The following is a 21,860-nucleotide window of genomic DNA, read 5'->3' on the forward strand; positions in this document are numbered from 1 at the left end:
CCATAGAGGAACCTCGGTTACTTCTTTCCTCACAGCGCCACCCTGCTGACCAAGCTCCCACCACAGGATAAGGACCCACTACTCAATGCTGGGGCCCCAGGCGGGTTCAGCATCTTCAGGGACCAAAGCAGCTTGAAGTGCAGGCAGTGCTCACAGGGGTCAAAGTTCAGGCCCCGTATCCATCAGACCCGGGTTCGGATCCCAGGTCCAACACTTACTCTCTGGGCCAGTGCTTAACCCTGGCAAACCTCACTTTCCCAGCTCTGAACAGGGGACAGGAATCGTGCCGACCTCACCCGGCAGTTAGAACCAAAGGCGATAGATAGAGCGGGTCAACTACCTAAAGGGTGCTGAGCCCAGGAAGCACCATTGCACGGCTGCCATTACTCATATTTACCACTGACCTCATTCATGGACCCCAACGACAGTTTGGATCAGTCAAGCATTTTTTTCTCTGAAAGGTTTGCCAACTCCATTAGGCTGATTATAGTCATTAAGTCAACTTAGACAATAACACAAGTTGAGGTGGTAAATGTCACAACATGTAAGGAGCCAGTATGAAAGCTTCATTATCATTTACCTGCACGTGAGCTTTTGACCTAATTCACCTGCTGTGAAGACTGGGGATGCAAGCACTAGTCCCCAGACAGTGGGCATGCGTGTGCACACCTCATTTTAGCCTCTCCAGTGACACACCGGGACTTGAAGTGGTGACTGCCACCTGGAGAGGCTTGTGCACACGTCACACTCAGAAGGCGGCTTGGCACAGGCCCTGGGCCCTGTCAGCTTCTGTAACGCCAGCCGCTGAGAGCACACGAGTCTCAGGCACGGCCCTGGTCCTCAGAAAGCCCTAGTGTCCTTCATAAAATTTACTTTCTCAGGGGGCTTGTTGGGCAGGTTTATAGGTAAATAATGTACACAGTGATATTTAAAAGTGAATTTGAAAATGAAACCACGTTTAAGACGATGGCTTTGTTTAATCGATTGTAAAATGCACATTTTCACCCCCAAACCTTACATCTCTGAAGTCAGGATGCAGCTTTGAGCATCTCTCGCATCACTGTCGGCTAGGTGGCAATTCTGACAAAATCGTCACTGCCACCACCCATTCATTTCCTTTCTATGAGCATATAATCCTACAGCTTACAACTGACAGCTTCTCACACCTGATGAAATACATGCAGCACATCAACTAGAAACCCATTTCGGAACCTCTGGCTCACTCCGACCACAGCCCTAAATGACCAGGTACAGCGCCCCCTGGTGGGAGGACTCAAGGCCAGGAAGGTGGGAGAAGAGAACCGCACCTGCTTTTCAGAGGGACGGAAAGCTCAGCCCCCAGGCCGTGCTGAAGACCTAGCACGTGCCCATTACGTGTTAAATGCACCGGGATCTCCCTCTGGAAATGCTTCTCCCAGGCCCGGCAGATACAAGGAAACCCCAAAACTTACCCTCTTGGGCTCTCTCTGCGGTAACTGTACGGAGATCCGCTCTGGGCATTCCAGGACCCACCACCTGTATGTGATGGGCGGGGCTTCTCGTGCTAAAGGAACTAAATTGTTCTGGGACGAAACTGCCACAACACTGACGTGGGTTTATATTTTCTACTTGGCTGTTCACCTAATGGGGGAGCACACCCCCTTCAGGCGCCTACACACGTGTGCACACCCAGCACGCCATCTCGTTGGTGCTGCCCTGTCCACGAGGGAGACCTGAGGTCCTCCCCTTCATTTCCCGCCTGCAGCCAGGCCACCCTCCTACCTTTTCCCACAGGCACACTGGGGGCGTCTCGCTCTTCCACCCAGTTCGAGCATGATGGCGTGGCCTCCGGGGGCTCCGGCTGCGATTTTGGAGGCTGAGCAGCACTGGGCGAGGCCGGGTCTGAGGACTCCAGTGGCCAGGGAGGGCTGTCTGTGGTTGACTTCGGTCGTTCTCTGGGACCCTCTTTCTTTGGTTTGATTAATTTGACTAAGGCTTTGGCTCCAATCCAGTGGTTTTTCCTATTAGAAGTAGATTTTTAGGACACAGCCAACCCTCACTGCCCCTCCGGTAGGTCACTGGGTGCGCTGACGCAAGCTGGGATTGCCATCACCAGCCGGGGAAGTGGCCGTTAATTTGGGGTTCAGAAGGTCGGCGCTCTTCGCCAGCACCACCATCATCGGATGTGGGGCTCAGGGGTGGAACACAGTTTGCAGCTGTGGTAGGGACGGTAGAAGCGTTCATCGTGGCAGGAACCCCCACTAGCCTCTCGGGAAACTGAACTTCAAATACAGCTCTCAGCTCCTGATCGCTGTAAAGTGCAGGGAGAAGTGCTGTGCTGATCTATGTTCGTTGGCACTTTTCCATCAAAATGCCGTTTTCAGGAAGAGTCAGGGACCTCCTCATTTTCAGCCAGAGTTAATAATGGGTGACATGGGCTGGCATACTTTGCCCATTCCCGGTATTGAGGAGTCTGGGTGAGGGGGGACAGGGCAGGGCAGAGTGGGCCACTTGAATTAAAAACAGTGAAGTTAAAGGGCAATACACTGCAGCTAACCAGAAACGGAGGCATTCTAATCTAACAAGAACCACCACACGTGGGTTCTAATCCTGGCTCTGCCACAGGACAGCACCGTGCTTACACAAACGGTTTAATTTCCTCATCGATGCCTCATTTCCCTGTCAACCGAAGGGTCAGGCGGAAGGTGGGAAATTCTGTGCTTCTGTGATGCCAACAGAGAGGCCTTGCAGGATTCATGGTGATATGACCTCAAGGCTGGGCTGGGACAGGACACTCTGAAGGCCCAGCTCCTGGGGCTCAGGGCCGCGTCAGGGAAGCCCTGATGCACGGAGGAGGCCGGCAGCCTCGGGGACCGAGCCGGCCCACCACCGGGGCTGCTGCTCTGCAGAAGGGAACGTGTTTGTGAACCACCCTGGGGTCTAGAGACTCCAGAGGAAGGTAGGGAAGACCAAGAGGTTCCTGTGACTGAAGACCATGGGTGCTGGCCCAGGTGTCCGGCCCACGCTTCCTTCCCAAAACAGAAACATGGCGTTCTAGGTCCTGAAACCTGGAGACACAGCCTGATAGTCCTGCTTTAGTGGCTCTAAACCACAGACTCTCTGCCCCTTCAACAGGACATGGCAGCTGGCCTTCGCCATCCCTCATAGGATAACGCTGAGTATGGACGGCGGGACCGAAAGAAACTCTAAATTCTTTTAGTGCTGGGAGACCTGCGCACAGGGGGCCTGCCACAGAGGGGAAGATGCGGGCCCAACAAACTGGTCACTGCGCTAGATGCGACAGCTTTCCCCACTCGTGAAAGAGCAAGCTTTCTGTCCTGTGCTTAAGTTACTGCCACTAAATCAACTCACTTCTTGGGAGCAGGATCATAGAACTTGTACTGATCCATGATTTTTTCTTCCAGTTTTTCCTTTTGTCTCTGCAAGGCATTTAATTTGTCTCTGTAAATAGAAAAGAAATAAAAAACAATTTGGTTTTTTAAATTAAAACATCGGCCCAACCTGGGACCTGGCCCAGAAGGGCCGGCATTTTTCTGGGGCTCGGACATCACGGTGCTCATGACGGTTGTGATCGCCGAGTCGGGAACATGGGGATGGAAGCACGTGACGTGGGTCCGGGAACCTAACACGTGGGGGAGACCTGCTGAAGCACCGAGGATCAGGCTGAACATCATTTTAGGAGAACAAACCCCCAACCACCTGAAACTCAAGCTCGGAGACCCGGAGGACTCTCCGGCCAGCTCAACTCGGGATGTTGGGCACTCGGGCCCGACACAGGGCAAGGCTAGCTCCTGCGGGTACAGAGGAGCGATACCTTTAGTGGTGGGGAGAGGGCTGCCCTCAGTGAGGCAGATGGGCATTAAGGTTAAAAAAGTCAGTTTAGCCCTGACTGGTTTGGCTCAGCGGATAGAGCGTCGGCCTGCAGACTCAAGGGTCCCAGGTTCGATTCCGGCCAAGGGCATGTACCTTGGTTGTGGGCACATCCCCAGTGGGGAGTGTGCAGGAGGCAGTTGATCGATGTTTCTCTCTCATCGATGTTTCTAACTCTCTATCCCTCTCCCTTCCTCTCTGTAGAAAATCAATAAAATATATTAAAAAAAAAGTCAGTTTAGCAAAGTCAGACCTCTGACCTCAGCCCGTTCCAATGCTGGGTTTCTGATAACACTGCCACGGAAGCGAACTCAAAGCCTTCTGGGGGCTGACAGAGAAGATAAGGAGCAAAGCGGGCCTGGAAGGACCAGAGGGAGCGGTGGGGCCTGCGACACGGCTGAACGCAGGGTGCCTCCTGGGACTGAACGCAGGCCCTGCAAACCAAGCGCTGCTTTAGATGTGGTGGAACTTCTGAACGCTTTTCCAGAAGGTTCCAGAAACCCAGGTTGTGAAGCAAAAAATCTCATTTCTGTTGGCAATCAGTTCACATTTTCACAAACACAGAAAGGAACAGAGACACCTCTTAACCCTGGGCCGCAGGAGGGCACCCCTGCTCACTGGGAGAGGGAGCCTCGCCTTCCTGAAACAGACCGCACGGCATGCTTTCGTTTTGCCTTGTCCCAGAGTGGGGAGACAAGCGCCCCCCACTGGCCGCCAGCTCCTGTCCTGTTCCCTCGTGGACCTTGTGGCCCTGACAGCTCAGATCCTGGTTTCCTGGCTTGAAAATGAGTCCTCCGATCGAGGCAGCTGCTCAGGCTCCTTCGGCCATGAAGCTGCCGAGGTCCCACCTAATACCAGGGCTTTCCCGAGAGTTTATCATGAAGTGAGGAGCCCATGAAAAGTGATGGCTCGCAAACCGCTAGGCCCCTGACCACCCTGCTCTGCTCCCAGCGCCCTTGGCACTGTTCTAGTCTGTGTTGTTCTCTTCCCACAATCGTGCTGCTTGGCCTTATGCTAGAGTGCTTTCCTGTCTGGCTCTGACCAACCCTCCACTCCAGGTGCACAAACTCACGGAGGGCAGGCACCACAACCCTCCCAGGACTGGGGAAGACTCCGCTCGGAGCAGGCTCAGCAAGCCTGCCATCTCCCTGGCCTCCTGCAGACCTGTCTAATGCAAAACCATCATCAGATCACCCCCTGGATACCAGGACCCGAATCTTCTAGTTGGCACCTGTCCAACCTCTGCTGGTAATTTTTACCCGCTGCGTTACAGAGAGCCAACTTCAGGCCACAGTCATTTCTACCCCAAAACTACAGTGTGGCTTTCCACGTGAACCATCCTGGGTAGGTGCAACCACCTGTAGACGTGCAGAAGAATCCAAGAGAACAGTAAAGCAGCCCCATTACCCAGGGAGCTGGGACAGTGCCCCCGGGTCACTGTGGCCATGTCCCTCTGTCCCACATGGCCAGCCATTCCTGACCACAAGGAAGGACAGTCCCGCAGCACAGCACCGAGGGGGGAAGACCACCTTCGACCCACAAGATGCATCTCAGGTTACTTGACTTCCAACCACAAGGCTCCCAACACCAAGGCTCTTCCTCCCGCCCTCCTTTCTGGCAGCTCCTGGGCCTGTAGACCAGCTTCCCATAAACACTCACTTCCCAGTGAACCCGACTCCTTAGCCGGGCATGGACGCCTTCCCCAGCTGAGCGCCGCCTGCTGCAGCCTTCCCTCCTGCCACTGCCTGCACCTTCCCTGCACCCAGGCTACCCGTGCTCCATGTCCCCCCACCGGCCAGCCCATCCGGGTCAGCAGCAGCACCCCAACTCCCACCACCACGCTTCCTTCTAGGCCTCTATGAAGCTCCTCAACGTCTGTCTGCTGTGCACACAGCTCTGCTCACATCCCATCACGCCTACTAGTTCCTGGCCACCAGGTCACTGGTTCTGTGCACCTCACAGGGTCTACGCCAAAGCCAGGAATGTGTCATGTCGGCAGAGGGAGGACAACCATGGTGCACCAACGACCCTCTCTCCAGCCTGTTAAGGGAAAACACACAGAAAGGGCTCGGCCCGCAATCTGAATTCCTTCCCTAGGCACCACTCTACCGCCATCTTATTTTTAAAACTGAACTGAATTCCAAGAGCAGATTAAGAACCATCTGGCAGTGGGCAGTATCTTTGAAAAGCCAACCACCCCTACTTGCAGAAATCTAGAACCGTTCCAGGAAAACCAGAGGAGGATGTGCTGGGAAGATGGTCTGACCCCTTGCCCTTGGGACACCAGTGCGCCAGGGGGCTCTCTGCCCAGAATGTCGAGGCCCAGGCGCGGGGATGGAAGCCAGGGCCCCTTTGTGGACAGGGCAGCCACACCCCTTACATGTACTGCTTCTGCTCCTCGTGGTACTGGTCCTTGTTCTCCATGTTCTGCTCTAGAAGCCTCTGGTTCTGCTCATTCAACATCTGGATCTGGCTCACGAGGTGATGGTTTTCTTCCTCCAAGTTCCCCTTGAGGCGGGAGAGCAGCTACAACACACACGGACAACGTCTCAGACACCACGTGCCCCTGTGATCCCACTGCGGGGAACCTACTTCCAGAAGAAGAAAAAGGCCACGTGCACAAAGAGGGCCGTTTCGGTATCCAGTGGGAATGACCAACACAGCCAATGCCATGGGGACGGCCAAGTGCACCGTCCAATCAGGCAGCCACTGGCCACGTGTGGCCACTGAGCACTGAAAACGCAGCCGGTCTGAGCTGAGACGTGCCGTAAGTGCGAAGATATACAACAGATTCTGGGGATTTAACAATTTAAAAACATCTCATTAATCAGCTGTCTGTCCAGCTGGTGTGGCTCAGTTGGTTGAGCATCGTCTCATGCATCAACAGGTCACAGGTCTGATTCCTGGTCAGGGCACATGCTCAGGTTGCAGGCTCGATCCCCAGTAGGGGGCGTGCAGGAGGCAACCGATCCTTGTTTCTCTCATCAGTGTTTCTTCCTCTCTCTCAAAAAATCAAAAACATTTTTTAAAAATCTTATTAATAAGCTTTTTGGGGTTACATGTGATATTTTAGACATAACAGCTAAAAATATGTAATTAAAATTAATCCCACCTGTTTCCTTTAATTTTTAAAAAATTTTGTATTATGTATGCTGGCCTACATTATATTCCTATTGGACATCTCTGCTCTAGGCGGGGCTAGCAAACTTTCTCTGTAAAAAGCAAGATAGTAAATATTTTAGGCTTTCCAGGCAGGGTGGCGGTCTCTGTTGCAGCTATTCAACTCTGTTATTACAGCAGGAAAACAGCCAGAGATAAAATGTACATGCGTGGGTGTGGCTGTGTTAAAAAACAACAACAAAAACTTTACTCCTGGACACAGACAATTAAATTTCATACCGTTTTAATTGTCACCAAACATTATCCTTCTTTTGATTTTTCCCAACCATTAAAAACTGTAAAAGCTATTTTTGTTTCACAGATACATAAAAACAGGTGGGGGACTAGATCTGAATTTTGGGCTGAGGTTGGTCTGCTCCTGCTCTAGAATATCAACCTGGTTGGTATAGCAGGAAAGTCGAAACGTTGGCTTCACACAAACTGGGTTGCAACCCGCTACTTAAGAGGGACGAGGATGGGAACCCAGCTCACAACATCATTGTGAGAAATAAACGAGAGGACACGGTGAGCACAGAGCAAAGCGCTCAGCCGAGGGTTCGGAAAAGAGACAGGACTTGGCGCCCGGCCAGTGTGGCTCAGTGAGGGGCTGAGCATTGACCTATGAACTAGGAGGTCACGGTTTGATTCCAGGTCAGGGCACATGCCTGGGTTGCGGGCTCAATCCCCAGTGGGGGACGTGCAGGAGGCAGCCGATCGGTGATTCTCTCTCACCACTGATGTTTCTGTCTCTCCCTTCCTCTCTGAAATCAATAAAAATATATTTAAAAAACACACACACAAAAATACAGGACTTGGCTGTTTCCATGCACCGCCCGACCCTGCAAAAAGCAAAGGTCAGGTGAAAGGTGTTTCTAACACATCCCCTCCCGTCATGGGGTTTGTCCCTTCAAATGCCTCTGGCTTCCCCTTGGCCTCTGTGACACTCACACACGGTCTTTGAGCACAGACGCCAATGAGGACCCATTCCGACCTGGCTGAGCCACGGCTGTCGCCCAGGGCACAGGCCCGGTGTCCTGAGCCACCAGCCCCGGCCTCACCTCGCAGTGGTGGTCCAGCTTGGTCAGCGAGAGGTCCATGCTCTGGTGCTCCTCCTTTAGCTCGTCGTACCGGGCCTGCCAGCGGTTCACCTCCAGCTGCGAGTTGTTCAGCGAGGTTTTCAGCTCCTTGGTGTGGGCGTGCAGCTCCTCGCATTCCCCCTTCAGCTGCTGGTGCAGGAAGCTGACCCTGGAGGGCGAGAGCCACAGGGCCAAGGGCTGAGGAGCGCTCCCAGCCTCCGTCCCAGGTGTGCACCTTAATCAAAACCACAACCTCTCTGAGTTTTTCCCGTGTGTAAATGAGGGTTGAACAGAATCAGCGGTTTTCACATTGGGTCCATTGGGGTTCTATGAGGCTACCCCAGGTCACTTCTGTGGGCTGGGGGGACAGGACAGGCAGGCGCGGACACCATTTCAACAGAGCATCCCTGTAAAAGTCCTTTCTGTGTAAGGCTTTGGCATACCTGCCGACTTGGAAAAAAGGGTTCTTCTATTAAAACTCTTAAAAAACATTGAATCAGAACATTTTTGCTTTAAAACTCTATGTCTATGCCCAGCTCTTCTTCCAATTCCAAGCCCCTTTCTAATTTCAACTCCTGAGATAAATAAAATATGAGATTCTGAGTATGATGTAAAGCCACTGAAATCATCATCATCATCATCATCATCATCATCATCATCATCATCATCATCATCATCATCATCATCATCATCATCATCATCATCATCATCATCATCATCATCATCATCATCATCATCATCATCATCATCATCATCATCATCATCATCATCATCATCATCATCATCATCATCATCATCATCATCATCATCATCATCATCATCATCATCATCATCATCATCATCATCATCATCATCATCATCATCATCATCATCATCATCATCATCATCATCATCATCATCATCATCATCATCATCATCATCATCATCATCATCATCATCATCATCATCATCATCATCATCATCATCATCATCATCATCATCATCATCATCATCATCATCATCATCATCATCATCATCATCATCATCATCATCATCATCATCATCATCATCATCATCATCATCATCATCATCATCATCATCATCATCATCATCATCATCATCATCATCATCATCATCATCATCATCATCATCATCATCATCATCATCATCATCATCATCATCATCATCATCATCATCATCATCATCATCATCATCATCATCATCATCATCATCATCATCATCATCATCATCATCATCATCATCATCATCATCATCATCATCATCATCATCATCATCATCATCATCATCACTCAGCACTCCACTTAGGGGCCATTCCAAACAGCAACATCGCCACCAAAAAGCATGAAAACAGAACTCCATGGCACTCAACGGGCCAGAGGGACACTGGTTTGCAGTGTGAGACCTGAAACAAGGCAGCAGCCAAAGGTCTTGTTCAGCCTCCCCTGCAATGTGCCCATCGGCGACTCCAGTATCTCCCACTCTGGGCAGGCCCATGAAAGGCCACGGCCAGCGATTTGGGGGTTCAAGTGCATTTCAGCCAGGAGGTGAATTCACCAAGAGGAAATGCATGAATGCCGAGGACCGAGCGCCTCTCCCTCACGGGGTGGCTGGTGTCAGAGGATGAAGGGGTCCTCGCCCGATACAATCATCACCATCATCAAGGTGGGAGGGGAGGTCACCAAGCCTAGACAATGCAGCACCCCCGTGTCGCTAGTCCTCCCATCCCAGCCACCAGCTGGCGTGCCTTTACCTTGTGACCGTCCAGCTGTGACCATGACAGGGTTGGTAAAAATACACCATCACCAGGAGACTCGCTTGAGCTTAGCTCAGTGGGTGCTGAGTGAGTTGCTCTGAATGAAACCTGGCAGATGCGCTGCAGGGGGCGGAGGCGGTTACCTGTCTAGCTCTCCCCGCAGCCTCTGGTTCTCGCTGGTGGCCATGGCGTTGGTCTTCTGCTCCCGCTGCAGGGCCTCCCGCTCGGTGGTCAATACCTTCTCCAGCTCCTCCAGCTCCGCCTTGTGCTTCAGCAGGTCCTCGTGCCTGAGGAGGGAAACACACCTGCTAGGAACGGACACCCCAGGAGACTGCACAGCCTCCGTGAGCGGCTTCTCTCTGCAGAGCTGAGGGCGGTGGGGATGGGCAGGGAGCGGGGCCAGACAGAGAACGGGAAGATGGCAGATGGGACACATACTGGGCCAGCTCTGGGGGTCTCCTCCGGTCCCCCTCCTTCCACCCGACGTATCTCTAGGGTCCCTTCCAGTCCCTGTCAAAGCAGCCTCCCTTTGTTACCCCACTGGGAACCATGATAATATATTCAAAAGTTTCCAAAATTAAAAAAAAAAAGCCCAGACTCTGAGACTTTGACAGGGAAGAAAAGGCCTGGAAGCTGGGAAGGCACATCCCTGTACATCGGCAGCTGTGGTGAATGTCCCCTCCTTGTTCTTGGTTGGGAGAGAAGAGGAAGAGGGGGCAGGAGTCCCCAGGGGAGCAGGGACCCCAATGCTGACACATGGTTTCCCTGAGCCGGGATCAGCTGGGCACACCCTTCTCCCCTCGGGGACCCTCCCACCCCTCAGCCTCCAGCTGCACCAACCCCACATCGCTGAGGGGGACGTTCCATTCACTTCTCTTCCTGTGAAGCAGCGGGTCCAGGGGAACCACGAGGGGCCAGAGTGAAGGGGGACTGAGCCTGGGGGAGCCCGGCACGCACCTCTCCCCGAGTGCCTTGTGCTCCAGCTCCAGGGACCGATGCAGCGTCTTCAGGCGGCTGTGCTGGCCGATGAGGGCCTCGTGCTCCACAGACAGGTGCTCGTGGAGCGCGCCCAGGCGCGCGTGGTCCTGCAGCAGGGCCTCGTGGGCTGCCGCCAGCTGCTCCTGCTGCTTCTGCAGGTTCTCATGCTCGCTCTCCTTGGCCGCCTGCTGGTTCTGGAGCAGCGTGTACTGCGCGGTGAGCGAGGCGCTCTGGGAGCTCAGGGTGGAGTTTTCCACCTGCCGGGAGGGAGAAGGTGATGATGCTTCACTGGGCGCAGACCCCAGGGAGCCACAGACTCCCCATCCCTGCACCCCCGCACGCAGTGAGGGGCCAAGAGCAGGGCAAGTGCAGGCACCAAAAGAGCAGAGACCCTCAGGGCAGGCAAAACCCAGCCGTGCTGAGGACAGTTCTACCAGCACATAAGGAACTGCACTGGGAAGGGCCCAGCCCCCCTTCTCCTTGTGGCTCGGCCCCCAGCCCTCCTCCTGGTGACCGGCCACCAAGGTCCCCGCAAGGTGTCTCAGCGAGTTCTGCAGGTGCTTCCCCTCCCGGCTCTGCCTGAGGGGATAGTCCGGCAGACACGGACCATCACATGGTGCTAAACTGAGTCTGCGCCCCTCCCCACACACGTGACCTTCTTTGGGCCAATCATGCCCTTTCTCTGGATAAGCACCTTGGGTGCCCTCCTGGACGCCTGTTAAAAGCCTATTAGAAGTTAAATACATAGAAAATCAGAAAATCTGAAAAACACGACCATCCAATTTAACCTGCTGTTTACAGAACCATCCAACATCCAAAACTATCAGGAAAGTGAAGAGGAAGAAACCTGTCCTAACTCATTCTGAGGCCAGAATTACCCTGATGTCAAAGCCAGACAAAGACATGACAACAGCAACAAGACAACAAAAACGAAACTACCAACAAGACCCTATTTTATTTTAACAGAACAAATCCCAATCTCCTTGCCAAATGGCTTCCTGTTTACTGTCCCTGACCCCCGAGTTACATATTTTCAAACACTTTTCTCGGGCACGGCATTAATAAACGATCGCGCGTGTTCCCACATCTGTTAACATAACTATAAACCAACGCCCTAACCAAGGGGTCCTCAAACTACGGCCTGCGGGCCACATGCAAATACAAATATTGTATTTGTTCCTGTTTTGTTTTTTTACTTCAAAATAAGATATGTGCAGTGTGCATAGGAATTTGTTCATAGTTTTTTTTTAGACTATAGCCCGGCCCTCCAGTGGTCTGAGGGACAGTGAACTGGCCCCGTTTAAAAAGTTTGAGGACCCCTGCCCTAACCTGTGTGGCCCAGTTCTGCTCCATGCTCTCAACAGCCCAGGAGCCCCTTCACACCCGACTTCCCTGGTGGAGGTCAAAGACCCACAGTAGCTTTAAAAAGGCTCTGCCGGGCCCGACAGCAAAGAAGCCTGGTCAACTCTTGAGCCAAACGTAGTCGACCCCAGAGACTCTTTTCCAAGTCATCCCTAAGCACATTTCCAGGAGGAGACTGGGAAACAGAAGAGGCCGCAGCCATAAGCTCACTCACGGAACCCGGCTCACCAACCATCGCCACCGCCAAAGGCCCTGAGGCGAGGCACCAGTTTCCAACGAGCCTGTTCCCAACAGGACGCACGGAAGCCCAACGCCCCGTGCTCGGCCCTGCGCATCACCTGCAGCTTGGCCGTCTGGGTCTGCAGCGTGGTGTTGTGCTCCTGCAGGAAGGCGCTCTGCTTCTGCAGCGTCAGGATCTGGCTGCTGAAGGCCACGTTCTGCGTCTCCAGGTGCTGCAGCTGGTCCCTGAGCAGCTGCTTCTCGGCCTGCAGAGCCGCGTTCTAGGGGGAAGCACGAGGCCGTCAGACACCCCTGGCAAATGGCACACGTACTTGAGTTGTAAGGAACCCTCCGAAGGGGATGCTTTGGGGGTCAAAGCCTGCGTCCTCCAGGTGAGAGACTGTTCTCTCTCAGAAAAAACAATCCACAGGATTGGGGGAAAAACACACTTAGTTTTGGGGGTATGTGCTTTCAAGACAGAAAAGAACACGCATGAAGGGGATTCTGCCGGAACTGGGGTGCGTGAGTGTGAGGCAGAGGCAAGCGCGGCCTTGCTCTTAATGCTTTTCTTAGTTTCCGGTGAACACCTGAGAGTGCGTCTCGGTGAGCTGCTCGCACAGGATGCGAGGCCAAGCCCGCGGCCAATGAGGTGGCTGGTGCTCCAGGAGGCTGACCAAGACCTCCCATCGGCCACCACCTGGCCAGGAGCCAGGGCACGGGGGTCGCCAGGCTCCATGGGCTACCTCACTAGCATGGGCCCTTGGTCAAGCCTCAGACTGTCTCAGCTTTCTCGCCGTCAGATGGTGAAAACCATCACTATTCACTTCATACAACAACTGGGAGGGTGGAATAAAATCAGGGGTTCACACATACACTGGCTGACTTTTTTCTGTGAAGGGCCAGATAGTAAATATTTTGGGTGCCAGCCCTGTGGTCTCTCGCCCACCACTTAGCCCCGCCCACACGACAGGTAAACCAAGGGTGTGTCTGTTCCAGTAAAACCTTCTCATAGGAGCAGGCGCCAGGCCTGGCTTGCCGACCCCGGCACAGAGCACCGACACAGCGGGACGGAAAAAGTCCGGCGTATGAGAGCCGGCCAGGTCTGATGGGCAGGGGAGGGCAGGTCACCGTGGGGAAATGTGACCGCGCCCTTACGTGAGGAACGCTGAAGGAACCCAGAGCTCCCAGGACAAATCAAGAAGAGTCCAGCTAGACCGGGGTAGGTCAGCAGATTCTACATCCGCTGTCCTTTCCCGTGAGGTGTGTCACCAGGATGAGGAGTGGGATGGCCTGCGTGACGACAGGGCGGGGCAGCGACTCACGTTCCGCTCCAGCTCGATGGCCCGGTCCTTCACCCGGAGCAGCTCCATGGTGGCCTCCTTGTGGCTCGGCCCCCAGCCCTCCTTCTCCTGGTGACCGGCCGCCGAGGTCCCCGAAGGGTGTCTCAGCGAGTTCTGCAGGTGCTTCCCCTCCTGGCTCTGCCTGAGGAGCTCGCACTCCTTCAGCTGCGGGCACAGGAGCATAGAAGCAGATGTGGGGCGGGAAGAGGCCGGTGCAGCCAGGGATCAGCCCCCCACACACCCACCCTCCCCCGCAGCGGCTGGACAAGGGGACACCCTGCAGGAGCTCTGGTGTAGATGCACACCCACTCTGTCCTGCTCTCCTTCCTCCAAGGATGACAGGAAGGGCAGGCGCCTGGGACCCCATCCTGCCCCAGCCTGACGTTAGCCACACAACAGGCACGTCTCCTCACTCCCTGAGCCTCGGTGGTCCGCTCCCTAAGATGGAGGTGCACTGGGAGGAGAGGGACAGGGTGATGTCAGAAAGCCCCTATCGGCTCTAGAATCGCTTTGTTCTAGATTCCTTATCCAATCACACAACCAAGAAACGTGCCAAGGATTCATAAAGGAGAGATGGGAGGGTGCCTGTGTGCATGTGTGTGGAGAGCACTGTGTGGAGAACACGTGTATGGTCAGCACGCATGTGGACAGCACGTGTGCGCCAGGAGCAGACTTGCACGTCCTTACGCGCCTCTGCGCACCTGTGTGTCCCATCGAGGGTGCCCATGAGACTGTCTGGGGCCCCACGCCCGTTCCAGTAGGTTCTCACCAGGGTCCCCAGATCTCGCCTCCTCTCCCCCCAAACCTCATTCACTCTCTGGTTGTCCAGCCCTGACGGCATGATCCGAAATAGCTCCCTCCGACCCTGCGGCTCACCCACACCTGCTCCATGAGGCGGGCACCCAGGCTGCCCCTCTGCTGCCCGGGCGAGGCACCGGGAGGGGAGGGGCGAGGCAGGGACCGCCCAGCGGGACCCAGCGCCGTCCCTGGTGGCAGCTCTTACCACCTGGAGCTCCTTCTGCAGCTCGCGGGTCAGGCTGGCCTTCTCTTCCACCTGAGCCTCCAGGAACACGATCTTTTCTTCTTTCAAGGCCAGTGTCGTCTTTAATGCCAATTCATTCCTGCCCTCCAAGATCTTGTATTTTCTGAAAATTACAAAGACGCAATAGTACCATTTGTCTGCCTTTCCACCCACAAGCTCCCGACCTCCCAGCTGCCACACACCCCTCCCCGATCAGGCAGGTTTCCTCGGCACCGGGCAGCATGCGGCCCAGACCATCCCGCCAGAGCCCACCCGGGACTTGCTGTCAACACGCCTGCGACACCGTCACACATCACTGGGCAGTTGTACAACCATCGCCACAGGGAGGAGCCATCACGGGCTTTTCACAGACGGGGAAACTGAGCCTCAGAGAGGTTAGGCCAGCGGTTCTCAACCTGTGGGTTGCGATCCCTTTGGCGGTCGAACGACCCTTTCAATGGGGTCACCTAAGACCATCCTGCCTATCAGATATTTACATTATGATTCATAACAGTAGCAACATTACAGTTATGAAGTAGCAACGAAAATAATTTTATGGTTGGGTCACAACATGAGGAACTGTATTTAAAGGGCCAGAAGGTTGAGAACCACTGGGTTAGGCCATGTGCCCAAGGTCACCATGCTCAAGGTCACCGTGCTATTATCTAGCACGTGGATGTCGTCAGTTACAAGTCCAGCAAAAAATCCAAGACATTGGATTCCCTTGAAAAATGAGATCATGTAGGAAAGCATTGCAAGAAAAGGCTGCAATAAGCTTTTTTTTTTCTTTTTTTTTTAATTAAAGGGCTGGGGTGTTGGAGAGGGATAAATACTGGTAGGTGGGACAGAGGACTGTTAGGGCAGTGAAAACAGTATGTATACTACAACGATGGACACGTCATTACCCATCTCTCCAAGCCCACGCGAGGCTCACCAGGAGTGGTCCCTAATTAAACTACGGCCGCGTCAGTGCAGGTCCATCAGGTAACAAGTGGGCCACCATGGTGGGCGCTGGTGATGGTGGGGGAGGCTGCACCGATGGCGGGGAGCAGGGGGCATACGGGAAATCTCCATACCTTCCCCTCGATTTTGCTGTGAACCTGAAACTACTCTAAAATAAAATCGTCGATTAAAAAAGAAAAAGTAGCCTTTTTATGGACTAAAGAGTGTCCGTCCTCTCCTCCTTGGGAACCTCCAGGAAGAGGACCTAGATGTGAAGGACAACAGGCCCTGGGCTGTGAAGACGGAGCAGAGCTTGGAGCTGGGGCGGGGCGCACGCGGGGGCTGCGGAGCCTGCAGACCTCACGGGGAGGGGCCTCACCTGTCGCCGTCGCTGTTGTCGTCCTGCAGCAGCAGCTCCTTGCAGAGGCCGACCTTCTCCAGCTCCTGGCCCAGTTTGTCCAGCTCGCTGGTCAGCCGCTGACTTTTCAGCTTCTCCAGCACCAGCTCCTGGAGAACAGGGAGGGGACGAGCATGGGCCGGGAGAGCATGGCCCTTCTGAAGGCTGAGCCAGTGCCTTCCCAAGTCACCGGGGCTGGGCAGGCGGTTGATGGGGATGGGTGAACCCCTCTTCCAAAGAGAAGGGTGAACACACCCCTCCAGCCAGTGCAGACAACCCGGCCACACGGCTGTGTGCCAGGATGGATCCACTGAGCTCCAGACACAATCAAACGTGCGTTGGAAATACTGTTACGTCGATCTCTGATTAGTAGGTTCACATTCTAATGATCTCCTCTAGGGAGGACTGTCATTAAATGCTCGTTGCAGAGAATTTGGAACAAAAAATACAAAAAGGAGGAAGATTTCATTTTAAATTCTGCTTTTGATTAACCTTTCAAAAGTGGGTGCTGCTCTCACTGAGGTGGTTGGTGTAGCTAGTCCACCTGCTCTCACACCTTTTTGTAGCTCTCCAGTAGCTACAATTTTCTATTTGCATGCATGCCTACCCCCTCCAAACCCACAGGCTCGGACCGCCTGTGTGACAGAGAATGGTGCTCCCCAGACATCTTACCGGCAAATCTCCAGCCACCCTGCAGTTAGGTGAAGCCAAGTGACCGGTTCCAGCCGATGGGCTGTGTGTGGAATGACCTGGGTCACTTCCCAGCCGCAGCTGAGAAGAGCCGGTGTGTAACCTGCCAGCGGCCTTTCCCCAGCCATAGCAACCGCCCAAACCTTGTGTTGAGATGGTGGCGCCGTAAGATCAAAGCGGCTGAGTCCTAGTACAGGTGACAGGCTGCCAGGAGAGTCACCTGGACTCTTGTGAGTGAGAAGTAAGCCTGGATGTGGCGGTCCACTGTGATTCTGGGGCTACCTGTTACTGCAGCAAAACCTAACCCATGCTCACAGAGGCAGGGACTATGGGTCGCAGCTGCAAGGATTGTACTCTCGTGAGCATGAGACCTGTGCTCACCACATCCATTTCCCTTTCTTCCTGGAACACACTTCCCAGCCTCCCTTGTCGCTAGGTTCAGCCGTGTGGCCGGGTTCTGCCCCGTGAAGTGTGGTCTTTCTCCCTCACTCTCTTTCTCCTCTACTGGTCACATGCCAAGGAGCCAGGAGAGGACTCCACCAGGGGATGGCCGAGCCCCAGGATGGAAGCCTGGTGCCCCAGGCGCTGTACTCAGGGCCACCTGGGAACAGCCACACTGAACTCCGACACAACTTCCATGTCAGGCCATTCGGATGAAACTGCACCAGACAGTACAGTGGGGCCTTGACTTACAAGTGCCCCGACTAACGAGTTTTTCAAGATACGAGCCGTCTCTCGGCCGATTTTTTGCTTTGAGTTGCGAGCTAAAATTCGGGTTACGAGCCAGCTTCAGATACCCCACCGCTAGTTGGCACAGCGAACGTCACAGTGAACGCCACAACATCAGCCCAGCACCATGTGCCTCACTCGTTCACTTTAATGATTTGACATACGAGTAATTTGAGTTACGAGCTCCGTCACAGAACGAATTAAACTCGTAAGTCAAGGCCCCACTGTATTCCCTCCAACACGCTGCAGAAATGCCCATGTGGCCCAGGCCGAAGGTACCGGGGAAGCAGGCCACCCATTTACCAAGAAACTGTAAGACAACCCACACCCTTTGGTCTGTAATTATACTTGTAGGCTAATCCTAAGGAAAGAAATATCTCTGTGAAGGTGTACATGTCCAGTGTTCCTTAACATAGTGGATGGAGGCCCCCCACCCCCAGGCCAAAGCTGCCCGGAGGGTAGAGATGTGCCCGGGAAGATGTCCTCGGCACTATGCGGGGGATGACTCCACGCAGGAAACCAGGAGGGCTGACGTCCAAGCTCTCACCCCACAGACCCCGGCCCTGGGTTCTCCTCACACAGCTCCCGGCCACTCTGCCCTCCCTCGGTCGGAGCCCAAGTTAAAGGAGAGGAGACACACAAGTAAAAAGTAAAAGGCGAAGGAGATGGCCGAGGGCATGAAAGTGTGGAGATGAACTAGGGCATGAAAGTGTGGAGGAGAATTCAAACATCTTAAAAGACTGAGAGCAAGGGATCAAGATGAGGACGTGCTGACTTAAAAACCATTGGTACATCCACACCACGGAATACTCCTCGGCCACAGAAAGGAAGAAACTGTACCCTTTGCGACAGCACGCGTGGGCCTGGAGAGCACAATCCTTAGTGAAATAAGCCAGTCAGAGAGAGACAGGTACTGTATGATTTCACTCACATGTGGAATGTCATGAGCAAACAGAACTACCAAGCAAAACAGAGACGAACTCATGCATAGAGAGCTGGCAGGCAGCTTTGCTGGGGGGTGGGTGTTCGGGAGGGTGGTGGAGGGACTGAGCAAATCAGAGAAGAAAAAAGCGAGAACTAATGGACATGAGAGAACAGTGTGGTGATTGTGGGAGGGAGGTGGGAGGAGGGGAAAGAGGGCATAACGGGTATAAATGTTTAATAAAAAAATAAATTAAATAGAAAAAATAGAAAACAGCCCAAATGCCAAAAAAATAATTACAGTAAATGATATGTGGCTTAAAGCCTATTTAATGTAACGGAAAAAAGCCCTAACAAATACAATAGGGTTAGGATGCAGAGAGTAGGTGTCCTGTGTGTGTGTGTGTGTGTGTGTGTGTGTGCGTGTGTGCATGGATATGCGTGGGAGGAACGCTGGAATAACTATAGTCCGTGGTTATCTCCGGGCAGTGAGAGAACAGCCGAGTTTCACCCGGTTCTTCTTACCTTTCGGCTCTACCCTGTTTAGAACCAAGGAAGACATCGAAGGAGCACACACAGTCCCGGTTCTGTCTAAGAGCACACCCCTCGTGGCACACCTGTGCAGCTCTGGACAAAGACGTCAACCCCGCGTCCCCCTCGAGGGGCTGCCTGGACCCCGCTCACCTCTCCCAGGGTCGTCAGCGTCCTGGTGTGCATGGTGACTTGCTTGGTGAGGTCTCTGTTGTCCTTCTCCAGCTCCTTCAGCTTGGTGGCCGCGTCCCTGCAGCGCGCCAGCTCCTTGTCCAGAGCGCGGCTCTCCTTCTCGGCGGCGGACAGCTTGGTGGTGACGTCGTCCAGGACCGTGTCCTTGAACTCCACCTGCTGCCACAGCCGGTTCACCTCCTTGTCCAGCAGCTTCTTGTCTTTTTCCAGCTGGGCCACCTCCTGCTGCAGGGCCTCCTTGTCCTTCTCGGACATCTCCAGCTGCTTGCTGGCCAGCCGCTGGGCCTCCAGGTCCCGCTGCAGGGCCTGGTTTTGCGCCTCCAGCTCCCCACGCTCCCGCTCCAGGGCCTGCTGCAGCCGCAGGTTCTCGGCACTCACGCTCTGGTAGCTGAGCTCCAGGCGCTCCGACTTCTTGCTCTGGGCGCTCAGCAGCTCCACGTTTTTCCTCAGCTCCTCCTTCTCCCGCTCAAGCTCCTGGTTCTCCCGCTCGATCTGAGCCATCTTGGCGCCCGTGAAGCGCATGGCCTCCACCATCCGGCGCAGCTCCAGGTTCTCCTCGTCCAGCTGCTTGTTGTCCCGCTCCAGGCCTGCCAGCTGCACCGACACGTTCTGCAGGGTGTCCAGAGACTTCTGCAGCCGGCGGTTCTCCAGCGACAGGCCCTGGCTCTCGCGCTCCAGGGCGTCGACCTTCTCGGTGGCCGTCGTCAGGGAGGTGACCTCCCTGGCCAGCCTCTCGTTCTCCTTCTCCAGCCGCTGCATCTCCTTCTCCAGCCCCTCCGCCCGCGCCACCTTCTCCTTCGCCTGCTCCAGGTCCCGGTGCAGCTGCTGCCGCTCGGACTCCAGCGTGCTGAGCTTGCTGCTGGTCTCCGTCACCGTCTGGTGGAGGACTCTGTTCTCCTTCTCCATGTCCTGCACGTGGACCTCGCTGCTGACCTCTGACCTCTCCCGCAGCGTCTGCACCGTTTGGCTGAGATGATCCTTTTCTTGCTCGAGATCCTTGATCTGCAGGAAAACACAATGGAAATGACACAGGTGGCTGCACGAACGTATTTCGGTGATTTGGTCCAAACCCGAGGACTGAAGAGTAGGCCTGGAAAGACACCCCACCATGGACGCAAAGGACATCATAACATTTCCTAGAGGCCTGATACGGACACAAGGTGAAGGGCATGGAGATCCCCCTGAGACAGTTCAAGTCAAAACACATTCACAGCAGCCAGATGACTTAGAAACAGAAACCACACCTCCTCTTCCTTAAAACAATGGAAGTGATTTCCTTGGTGTTTTTTATCCTGGTCCACAAGAGGCCCGACGAGCTGGTTGCCCACCCCAGTGGCCGCTCCTCACGCCACCCTCCACCTGCAGACATCGCACATGATCTTCCCTCTGCCTTGAATATTCATCCGCCTCCACCCTCCGGCCGTCAGCATCACTGGCTCCTTCTCATCCTCCCGGGCTCAGTGTGAGTGCCAGCTCCTCAGAGAAGCCCTGCACCACGATTCTAAATGCCCTGCACTTAGCAAGACTCTCCCTGGACCCACGTGTATTCCCTCAATAGCACACGTCTGAAGTCACCTGGCTGGTCACTTACCATTCTGCCTTCTAGACTATAAGCCATGCAAGAGAGGGGGCCCTGGCCTGTCTCTTCACTGTACATAGCACTATCCCAACCCCACTCTTTTGCTCTACTAGAGAAGCTGAAAAATTCAAGTACTTGATACCCAGCCTCCCTTGCAGCTAGGGGTAGTCACGTGTTGGGTCTGGCCAATGACATGTCGATAGAGGGTCTGGGGAGGCCTTCCCTCTGTCTCTTTACCCTCCACCTTTTTCCTGCCCACTTCCTGGGGAGGCACAACAGCCACTGCCAAGGCTGGCAGAGCGGGAAGAGGGAAGCCTGGCCCCTGGGTGGCATCACTGAGCCGCTGCCCCAGCGCTGGGCTGCCTTCCCTGGGACATGATGCAGTGCCAGGCGAATCCACCCTGGAGGTTTGCCAGGGTTCTCAGGGTGACGCTGGACATTTGGAGCAGAATCATTCTTTGTCCTGCGGGGCTGTCCCAGGGGCTGCAGGACACTGAGCAGCATCCCTGGCCTCACCTCACCACAGCCAGGAGCACCTCCCCTCTCCTCCAAGTCCTGTCAATCAAAAACAAGATGGCCAGTGTCCCGGGGACGCAATATCTGTCCCCATCCCCCTGCTGAGCTGAGGACTGCTGGTCTGAGCTGCAGCTGAGTGAGGAAACTGGTCACCCAGGAATCACTGATCAACGACCAGGACACGGCTGTGATCCTGGACACTCCCTCTTGCAGGCAGGGGCGCCAGGGGAGGCCTGCGCTCTGGAGGGCCTACCTGCCTGGCTTTGTCCGCCTTCAGGGTCTCCATGTCACTGTGCAGCTGCTCATTCTCTTTGATCAGCTCCTCACTGAGGGTCTCCAAATCCTGGTTGCTCTGCTTTTCCTTCTGCAGCTGGATCTGCAACTTTTCAATCTGCAGAGCCGAAGACCCAGCCGTGCAAAGGTCAGTTTCAGGAAGTGAACTGTGTTTTACAGCGGACCCGAACCCTGTCACCCCACAGAACACTGTAACAGGCCTGTTCTCAAGGAACAGCCCTCCTGCCCACTTCTTGGGGCGCCACAACAGCCACTGCCAAGACTGGCAGAGCGGGAAGAGGGAAGCCTGGC

General features: G+C 54.4%; 1 protein-coding gene across 1 annotated transcript in view; it reads right to left on the bottom strand.

The window, feature by feature from the left end:
* CCDC88C (coiled-coil domain containing 88C) overlaps window positions 1–21,860 on the bottom strand; it is a 102,279-nt gene that overhangs the window by 15,969 nt on the left and 64,450 nt on the right. Inside the window, exons 13-24 of the mRNA XM_014543682.1 lie at window positions 21,529–21,666; window positions 19,142–20,182; window positions 16,100–16,227; window positions 14,761–14,902; window positions 13,740–13,922; window positions 12,537–12,698; window positions 10,816–11,093; window positions 10,002–10,145; window positions 8,088–8,274; window positions 6,251–6,396; window positions 3,352–3,441; window positions 1,762–2,000 (exon numbers count right to left, since the gene is read on the bottom strand). Of these exons, the coding sequence (XP_014399168.1) occupies window positions 1,762–2,000; window positions 3,352–3,441; window positions 6,251–6,396; window positions 8,088–8,274; window positions 10,002–10,145; window positions 10,816–11,093; window positions 12,537–12,698; window positions 13,740–13,922; window positions 14,761–14,902; window positions 16,100–16,227; window positions 19,142–20,182; window positions 21,529–21,666 (2,878 nt within the window). The remainder of the gene's footprint in view (window positions 1–1,761; window positions 2,001–3,351; window positions 3,442–6,250; window positions 6,397–8,087; window positions 8,275–10,001; window positions 10,146–10,815; window positions 11,094–12,536; window positions 12,699–13,739; window positions 13,923–14,760; window positions 14,903–16,099; window positions 16,228–19,141; window positions 20,183–21,528; window positions 21,667–21,860) is intronic.

This window comes from Myotis brandtii, unplaced genomic scaffold (assembly GCF_000412655.1).
Source record: "Myotis brandtii unplaced genomic scaffold, ASM41265v1 scaffold332, whole genome shotgun sequence".
Taxonomy (NCBI): Eukaryota; Metazoa; Chordata; class Mammalia; order Chiroptera; family Vespertilionidae; genus Myotis; species Myotis brandtii.